Source organism: Siniperca chuatsi, linkage group LG24 (assembly GCF_020085105.1).
Source record: "Siniperca chuatsi isolate FFG_IHB_CAS linkage group LG24, ASM2008510v1, whole genome shotgun sequence".
Taxonomy (NCBI): Eukaryota; Metazoa; Chordata; class Actinopteri; order Centrarchiformes; family Sinipercidae; genus Siniperca; species Siniperca chuatsi.
The window spans coordinates 8,115,997-8,125,966 of NC_058065.1; the positions used below are offsets into that span (position 1 = coordinate 8,115,997).

The 9,970-nt window shown below is 38.5% G+C and overlaps 1 protein-coding gene across 1 annotated transcript; it reads right to left on the reverse strand.

Moving 5' to 3' along the window:
* Positions 1–1,145: 1,145 nt before the first annotated feature.
* Positions 1,146–9,930, reverse strand: LOC122871767 (splicing factor U2AF 35 kDa subunit-like). The gene is made up of 8 exons (XM_044187122.1): positions 9,777–9,930; positions 8,204–8,291; positions 6,399–6,465; positions 4,005–4,054; positions 3,190–3,288; positions 2,888–3,021; positions 1,503–1,595; positions 1,146–1,421 (listed from the first exon to the last, which is right to left on the reverse strand). The coding sequence occupies exons 1-8, from the start codon at positions 9,818–9,820 to the stop codon at positions 1,313–1,315; spliced, it is 684 nt and encodes a 227-aa protein (XP_044043057.1). The 5' UTR covers positions 9,821–9,930; the 3' UTR covers positions 1,146–1,312.
* Between the last annotated feature and the right edge of the window lie 40 nt (positions 9,931–9,970).

A 9,970-nucleotide genomic window follows, 5' to 3' on the forward strand; every position in this document is an offset into this window, starting at 1 on the left:
TTCTCAGGAGCATTTTGTTACTCTTAGGTACTCATAGGTCAAGGTACATAAAATGTTACTTTTGATACGATTTTGGAAACATATACCAGTATTTTTTTTATTTATTTAGATGGCTATCATGCCTGTCATTAAGGATTTAAAGCAGCAAATATGTGAAATATTACCTATATGTAGTTCTATGAATTCTGGATTATATTGCTATTTTTCATACTTTTCTGTGCAATTTCTAAACCTCAGACATAACCCCTTTTGATCTTCATTTATTAAACCAGTAGGCAATAACTGTTAGGTTTAACTGATTAATCTAAACAAAATGTGTCAAGCAAACTCTGCTTTCATCAGTGCTACCTAATAAAACAGAACAGGACGTAGGGGGAAAGCCCTGATTGGCTGATCAAGCTTTAGTTAATATTGCATCATTCACAGTGCAATAGAAAAAAAAAACAATGAGAAAGCATTATAGTAAGCAACGTTTTACAAGTATGAATTAAAATACTTTAGCAGCAACATGGTTGTATGCATCTATTATAAACAGCATTCTGGATCTATTTAACAGAAGATATTATTTCGGTTTATGAATGTGGTTAATGTGAATCTAAAATGACTCAAATATCTGTCATTACCAGCTGTAATCATTTAGAGACATATGACTAAAAGCTAAAGATTATCATGTTTGAGTGCGATAAAGAAAGGTGTAACAGGGCCGAGAAGGAGCTCTCTGTCGGGTTATTAACCATTTTTTTAAAATGATTGGCGTCTATTTTTAGCTGCAAATGACCATTTATCAGTATAACAAAGTAGGTGGTGAGTCAGTATACATTTCATTAATAAAATCTTTACAAGAACAAGATCGGACAATTAGATATTCATCCTGATAGATTTAAAGTTTGGCAGACTACATTAGATATGAACCTACTTCACAAATTTTTTATGCAACCGCTCAATAGTTGGACACACATCTTGGCTCAACTTAAGGAAAGGCAATTTCTTGCCTTAAGGCCTCACCACTTAACCACGTTTTTCATGTTTCCACAGCTGTGTAAGAATGCTGCAGGCATGCAGTTTACCAATAATCAGCACTTTCCCTGTATAAAAGGTCTTACATAAGAAATAACTCGATGTTCATATAAGCAAGTGGTGCCAGCTGAGAATTACAAATCTGTTTTATTGAGAAAGCGACACAAGCTTGTCTTAAAAAAAGGGAATAAAAGAAAAACACTTTCAACAATTCACCAAAAAAGAAAATAACTGTCATCACTGCTGGGGTTAAGGGGAGGGATTTGGTAGGACATTGGGTAAGTCTTGGCTTCCTTCAGAATCTTCCAGAGCGCTCTCGGTCCCTCGACCTTCGCCTCTCCCGGTCCCGCCGTCGGTCCCTGGAGCGGGAGCGTCGTTCCCGGGATCGCGAGCGAGAGCGGTGCCTGGGGGAGCGAAGAAAAGATTCATTTGCTAATTCTGACTAATTCTCAAATATAAATGTTTGACTTTCAAGATGTGTTTACCTTTTCCTGCGACGGCCGTATAACTCCCTTCGAAGTTCCCGCGATATAGGTTTCAGGTGCATGAAGTTGCAGAAACCACCTCGGGTGCACTCTCTGTAGGAAAACAGCACACGAAGGGTTAAAACTTGCTGGGCTTGCATTTGGTGGAGGCGAGGAAAAGCTGGCTCTTAGTAGGCGAACACATGCCGAGGAGCATGGCAGCCCACCAAGCAGAACACCTGATATTTATCTCCCCCCACACTAGTCCTATCTCTGGCAGAGCAAGCAACCCGCTCCAATGGAAAAACACTGAGGATTAAAGGAGAGAATCACAGGTTTCCTCCAGTGAAACCATACCAGCTATTAAAATGATCTCAACAGCAGTGAAATGCAACATACACAGTAATGCAGCAGTAATATTAATCCAGAAACATCATATATAATAGTAAAACATTGACAGGGACCATTTTACTGCAAAATGAGTACTTTAAGTAAATGTTGCACTAATACTTTGACACTTTTACCGTAGTAAGGTTAAGAATGCAGAAGCTTTACTTAGAGTGGAGTATTTCCAAAGTTGGTATTAGTACTTTTGCTTAAGTAAGGGACCTGAATACTTCTTCAGCCCAGTCAAAACAATGCAGTTTAGGTGGCTTCCAGTGCCAGCCGCATGTGTGGTAAAATATAGCGGCTCTGTGGATGAGAGGGGAGTTGACTGCTGGAAGTCAGACGTAGTATTTAAGTTAATGTTGTGCTTGTTCAAAAGTTGTTTGATAAATTGCTGATTAAATACATTTGGACAGGATTTGAATTGCTATTTTTATTCTCCAATCTTTTCATTTTGGCACTGGTGATTTTCCTTTGCCGCTGGCTAAAACCTCTTTGGGGTGGGGGCAAATTTCCCTATGCAGGAAAACGGAGTTAAAAAAAAAAAAAAAAAAAGAAGTCCTCTGCTTGGGTGCTGGTAAAATGCAGTCACGGCAAAGGTCAAAAACAGAGGAAAAAGGCCTGCATCTCATCAAATACCTCAGCTCTGTTTCAAGTTTCATAATATTTATTCAAACATCTTCTGTAATTGCAACTGAAATATTGTAAATGTTTAAAATAAGTTAAGTTGCAGAAAATGTTTAAAATAAGTTAAGTTTTAAATTGATCATGAGCTGGTTTTTTCTGGGGTGTAGCAAGGCCTTTCTTCTTCTTAACAACCCCACTTGCTTTCGAACTTGTTGTCAAGTGCCTAACTCTAATGGAGTTGTAATTGGTGAGCAACATTATACATTTCCAAACAATTCATTTTATTAAAAAGGATTTATTACATTTAAACGAATTAACAAGGACTTTTGATTGTTTTTTTTATACTAATAGGCAGTCTTAAGTGCTCCTACAGTTTACCAGGCGTTACTCACCCCATTTCATACTGGCGGCAGCAAGCTTCCCTGAAGTCAGTGACGGGGGAGAGCTCTGCGTGGATGGGTTGGCCGTTGAACCAACGGTTGTTCAGGTCCATGACTGCTTTCTCTGCATCCTCCTCACGACGAAACTACACACAGAGGATACACATATTTAGGATAACTAAGAATAACTTAGGCTAACTAATGGCAACTAATGTGTAACGCTAAATTGAGCCACATCTTTATTATTTTTTTCATATAACCTCACTTGCATTGGCCCCACCTCTCTCGTAAATACATTTAGATCCATCACCAACCTTAACGTAGACATTGCCGACAAGGTGGTCGCCCAAGTTATCGCACACATTCATCTCCTCCACCTCCCCATACTTCTCCTCCATCTCTGTGAACACCTCCTGTGTCGGAAATAAGACAGGAAAAAAGCAATTAGCCTGTCCAGCAGATTCGTATCTCTTGTGTATGTTTTATTTTATGTTCAAATTAGTACCTGTTAGCAAGGAAACTGGTTAGCCAAGTCTACCATCTCGACTAACCAGTTTCCTGGGGGAAAACCCTGTAGAGGTAATGTTTAGACATACGTAAGGTCTAGAAGGAAACATAATTCTGTGCAAGGTTCACACTACTCAAACATATATGAGTGAGTGATACTGCTGTGAGGAGCTATTTTAACAGTTTTATTATATGCTGGTTTAGCGGATATGTTTAGACATGAGTTGGGTGTTGAAATTCTGCCTGGTGTTTCATCACATTCCTTTTAATGTCAAAAGCATCTGAGAAATGTTAACAACCCATTACCATCATATCTCATCATGTAGAGCTTCAGATTTTTATCCGCACATTATTATCTAAAGTAATATTAGCCAAAATGGCTACTTTTTATTTTTAAACAACACCACAATTATAATCTCTCTCTCTCTTTTTTTTTTTAATGTATGGTACCCCTCATTTCACATGTGTAAAAGTAATTACAGTAAGCTTTTGCATATTCCTGCTGTGTAAATATTCTTGTTTCAGCACAAACTGGACACATTTTAGCAATGTCAAAAGGCAGATAACACAGGTGTGACGTGCGTAGAATGAAGACGAGATAGCGGCACAAAAGGTCACTCACCTCAAAGAACTCATCATAGTGCTCCTGCATTTCCACATCGCTGACGGCGCCTACAAAATGTCAACAAGGGACAGTCAAGGCAAAGCTAGATGGACACCGGTGGTAAAAGACAGCCTTCAAATGGACCGTGTAACACCTTTGGCTTTTAACAAAAAAATCTAACTGTAACAACATGATACTTCTTGCAATAATAGTTACACCCTGTAAACATAGATCAAAAAAGGTAAAGATTCTGTATGTTATTTGTTGCTAGAAACACAAACAGTCTTCTCTCCCATGTCTTTTCAGCTTAAACTGGCAATTCAACCTATTTCACAGAAGCAAGGTAAAAACTAGAGCTGACCCCTCTTAGCCATCTCCTGCTTAGTGGGGTTTTACTTTGAAATTAGTCGGCAATGTTTTACCTTTACATAACTGTTTGTATAACTACATGTACATTATGTGCAGGAAGCCATGACGCAATACCACAGAACATATTTTTAGGTTAACTATTCAACTACCTATGAAGACCCCTGGCTATTACATGAAGGAGAATTATCTAAGTTGGGGACAGCACTAGTAGAAACCTGCTTTAATGAATCAGAAGCAAAAAAATTGTGTACTCAATGTGAAACTGTTAAGTGTAAAGTCTATCACATCCGTTTCACATCAGCAAAATGAAGGCTCTGACACCAAAGCTGTGCACACTATTGCACGACATTGACTCAGGTAGTTTGAGTTAGGTCAGGAAAACATGCAAAACAGCATGTGGCCAGTTATTCTATCTCCAGGAAATGATGTGATGCATTAGACCTCTCTACAGGACATGTTCCTACACTAAGCCAAATTTATGTGGGGAGGTGTGATACAGTAGATTAAGTGCAGTCAGTGCTGGAGGGTCCTGCAGATGAAGGGAGAACTTACAGTGTAAACCATCAGCAGACTGGGCAGAGTTTTGAAGGTTATGAAGGTAAATGTTCAAGAGGGAAATGGTCTGAAATACAAAACGTAAACTTCTGTGACATAAATCAACCAAAATAAAGAGCTGGGGAAGAAAAAAAATGTGATTAGAAATTTTCTGTCAGTAAATAGCTATCTTTACTTATTACATCGTGTGAGTTCAAGCTAATTATGTGATGGATAAAGCTGGGTTCAAGACCTCAGAAACGGCCACTCTGTTATTCATTGGAGGTGAAGCTCATTGCCTGCACCCCTCACTGTTTTAGATTTTTGTAGATCATTTCAAGGTTTTGTTTTGAGATATTTGCTCCCTTTCCCCTACTTTTAGGTTTTTTTTAAATTCCCATTTTATGTAAGAGTCTATGACATAAACATATTGGTGTTGTTTAGCTTGAATAGGTTCTGATCTACAGTAAGTAGGTCAAAATAATTGATTGAAAGTTTTACTTTAGAGGTGAAAAACAAGAAAATTCAAATACATCATGATCCAGAGCTCATGTTTTTATACAAGCTGAAAAGTTTAAAGGAAGACGCCCACTTTAGTCTTGTCTTGTGTTTTTGAATTCATGCATTATATGAAACAGTGAATTTCATTAAACATTTTATACCCTGACTTTAGTGCTCTGATGCAACCTTGCAAAACACTACTGTAAGCTGCTCATTCACAATGATGGATCACATTTACTGGCTGGTAAATTAGTCTCTAGATTTCTTAGTCAATGTAATTAGGCACTGAATGGAGTTAAATGAGCTCAAGCAGTATTCCAAAACTTTAAAAGACTTCAAATTCTCCTGAATTGTGGCTCATGCATGCAACATTCAAGATATGAACGCAAAACATAACCAAAACTAAAACAAAACTTGAATTTCCCTTTAAAAGTAGTCCACGGGTGCTGGTTATATTTCAAAATCGAATCTATCAAAGAGGTAATTTTAGATCAAGCCTCTCGTCTGCGTAAGGGTGCTGATAAATGATGTATGTGATATATAATATGTGATGCTGAAGTAACACTACTTTTCAAAGACTCTCTTTTATCAATATTAGAGTGAATGCAATGCTTTTAAATTCACTGAATGCATGATTCAAATATGGGGCCCAAAGGAAAACAGACAAGCCAATTCTAAAGCCCTCCTGCCCATTACACACTTACCTGTATGAGAGGTACTGCTTCAGCTCTACTAGACTGGGCTCAACATATTTACTGTACACATCTGGTATTCTACCATAATCAGCACAGTCTGTAAGTACTGTTTGCGTTTTTGCATCACTGTTCAGATACTTATGGACTGCACTGAGAGTCACGTGACGGTTCAGCTGCACAGGGTTGAAAAACAGATAGTGGAAGTATCAGAAGCAGGTGTTTGTGCTTTTTGATTCGGGATACTTGGGAGATACTGGGCTGAAGCAGTAACTCACATCTGCTATTTGTTGTTTTTACAATTTTTTTTACTTACAGCGAGAAGCGTCGGCCGTCTGTGCACTGTTCTGGGGATTACGGTAGATGTTTTGAATCAAGATGGTCTGCAGGAGAAAGAACAAAAAAGTACGTGGTCGGACAGGATTCTAGTTTTGTGCTATTTCTGATGACATCCACTTCTATTTTAGCTTGTTTACATCTTTTTGATAGTCATGCAGGCACAAGATCCTTTAAAACTGAAAAAAAAAAGAGAAAACAGCGGTGATTAAAACATGTCTGGTAGAGTCCATTTTTGGGTTAAGCTCAATCAAATCACACCTTGACATCCTCCTAAAGCCAAAGTTGTAGTATCCCATCCACAGTGCATATCCACACTTTTGACTCTGAGGTCTGAAGCCAAACGAAGCAGTCAATATCAGAGATTACACAGCCAACATACTACATTAAAATTTACCTTGCACATTTTCACCTATTAAATGAATGATATAGTGTTCATACAATATTCACTGGTTGAGTCAGCTATGACTTGTGAAAAGGGCGTGTGCCTTGATGAGTCAGAGGACACAATATTTTGACAGCTGTGGCTCAGGAAGTACAGCAGTCGTCCATTCATCGCAGGGTTGGTGATTCAATCCCCGGCCTCCTGTCCACATGCCGGTGTGTCCTCAAGACACTGAACCCCAAATTGCTCCAGATGGGCAGGTGCTGTATGTGTGTGAATAGGTGTGTGAACGGGTGATTTAGAGGAAAATTATAAAGCACTTTGTCTGTTAAGGTAGAAAAGCACTATATATAGTGCCCTCCATAAGTTTTAGATTTGTAATCTAACAGGTCACATGTGGTTAAAGAGCACATTCTCAGATTTTGTTGAAGGGTAATTTTATCCTTTTGGTTTTACCATGTAGAAATTACAGCACCCCCATTTCAAGACACCATAATATTTGAGACATAGCAGTGATATGTAAGGTAAATTAGTCAATGCATATCCTTTGCATGCAATGACTGCTTGAAGTCTGCGATTCATAGGCATCACCAGGTGTTGATTATCTTCTCTGGTGATGCTCTGCCAGGCTTGTACTGCAGCGGACTATTCCCCGCAAGTTTTCTCTTGAGATCAGGTGACTGATTTGGCCAGCCAAGAATTTTCCGGTCTTTACCTTTGAGAAACTCCTTTGTTCCTTTAGCAGTACGCTTGGGGTCATTGTCTTGCTGGGGGATAAAGTGCCATAACGATGAGTTTGGAGGCATTTTCCCGAACTTGATCTGATAAGATGTTTCTATACACCTCAGAAGTCATTGTGTTACAGCCATCAGCAGTCACATCGTCAGTGAAGATGAGAGAGATATACAGGCCCAGGCCATAATATCCCCACCATCATGTTTTACTGTCTTGATGCCTTTTATGTTTTATGTAAAGCACTTTGAATTGCCTTGTTGTTGAAATGTGCAATAAATAAACTTGCCATAAATCAAGACTGGATGCTGAGAGCTTCCATATATATGCTCTAAGGAAGCAATTAAACACACCTGAGTAATCACAAACACCTGTGAAGCCCTTTGTCCCAAACATTATGATGCCCAGAAACGGGGGGGGGAACTATCTATTAAATATGCTGTAATTTCTACATGGTAATACCAAAATGTCTAAGGGCCTTTAATAAAATTTGGGAATGTAGGCTTTAACCACATGTGAATTGTTTGATTACGAATCCAAAACTGTGGAGTATAGAGGCAACTTTTATGGAGGGCACTGTAAGTGTAGTCCATTTACCATTAACACATATGTCAATTGCGCACAATAAAGCCATTATTTCAGGAGAAACACTTTGGTGGGATCCTCACCTGGCTGAAGGTTGGTTTGTTGTGCAATCTCGAGCAGCGGTCTCCATGTCTGCAAGCTCCAATTTTAAAATAGAAGGAACAATTGACCCTGAAAAAGAAGAAAGTGTCATCATACTCATAGTACATTTTTGTTTTAATTGATTTATTAAAGGATTCGCTGGAGTCATTCGACATTTTTGTTACTGTCAACAAATTCCATTAAAAGACAAATAGCAATAATGCATTAGTCTGTTTCTCAATACTTTCCAACTTCTCCAGCCTCTGTGGCTACCATTCCCAAGTTTGTTCCTAACAGGTTAAAAATATATAGGCCTAGTTTAATTTTTTTTAATAAAAAAAAAAAGGTTCATTAATTTCCTAAAACAACTGTGCACTATAGTGTTTAGAAAAGTTCACTAAAACAGGAAAACAGAAAATAGTGTATTTGGTGGGGACTATTTTCAGCCACAGATTTTGTGCACTAATGAGCATTTAGGGCACCAGGTCAATGTAAGTGGGACTGACTCAATTATTTATTTATTTATTTTTTTACAACAATACAGTTCCCATGTTCATCATAATGAAGGAACATGTTGCCCAGGGCAACGATGTGGCACTGATGTGTTTTTAACATTTTTAAGACAATGATGGAGCTCTATGGCACAGATGAATAAGCCATATCAGGCTTTGGAGACACGGGCAGTGGCTTGGTCTTCATGGGATTTATTTACAATATAAACATAACAAATATCACCAGATTTATCCTTGAGCTACCTATTACCCACCTATTGAACTAGTCCAGTAAGTATTACAACAGGGCAAACTATTGATATATCATGATACAAAACTAGATATCGTTTGGGAGTTAAGTTACCACAATATTGTGTCATGTCATTTCTTAGTCTTAAACTGTTCATCACAACATCAGATAAGTGATACATTTTTTCCATCTCCACTTATTTGAATGAATGACATGAAGGTAGATGCCTCTGCTTGGCTATCTTAACTTGTTATTTCGGAGACCACCCCCCTTGTACGACCAATAGAACCAATGGCCCTACTCTAAACAATCGTCACTTTATTGCAATAAATGTACAATAAGCATAATACCATATTCAATTTTGTAAATTGCAAACAGTTTATTAGCAACACATGTGTAGGATGGCTTTTGCTGCACTCCACCAGTGAAACAGAACAAAACAAACCGCCTGAGCAGGGCAGTTACTCTGCTAACAAGCTCATTAATTAGCTAACCAAGCTACAAGTTACCTGGTTATTTAATAACCTACCAAGTGTGCGTCCAATGTTTACGTGTATACCAACAAACTAGTGAACATTTTGCAAAACAACACATTTTGGCGCAAAACCAACAGCATACAGTAGCTGCAGGTTAGCTAAGGTGTCTTCCTGAGTTTCATTCAATGCGTTAGCTTAGCGTTATTCCTGTTGCTAATGTAAGCTTGACTAAGACATTCAGAAGAGCTGCGGCTACAAACTGCGGCCCGCTAGAAATTAAGAAGAACCGCTGCAAACACACTTTTTATGAAACTCATCGTTTAGGTGCTAAATAAAATAAATATTAAATTAAACTTACTTGTCTTTCTCTGTGCCGAAAATGGATGCCAGGTACTCCGCCATTTTCGGCTCGTCGGAGACGTAGTGATGTACGTCATTACGTAAAGGGATGACGATTGCGCAGTCGTTACCACCCGATAACTTGCACTGACCCTGAACGCCACATATCTGCGCTGTTGTTCAAGAAAAAACGTATTTATTTCCCAACAACAG

What these genes read in the sequence shown, in the direction of transcription:
- LOC122871767 (XM_044187122.1), bottom strand. Translation starts at nt 9,820, where the DNA reads ATGGCGGAGTACCTGGCATCCATTTTCGGCACAGAGAAAGACAA. An exon ending in ACTATGATGAGTTCTTTGAG is followed by an intron (nt 3,289 to 4,004) that starts GTGAGTGACCTT and finishes TTTCCGACACAG; the next exon opens with GAGGTGTTCACAGAGATGGA. An exon ending in TACGGCCGTCGCAGGAAAAG is followed by an intron (nt 1,422 to 1,502) that starts GTAAACACATCT and finishes TCGCTCCCCCAG; the next exon opens with GCACCGCTCTCGCTCGCGAT.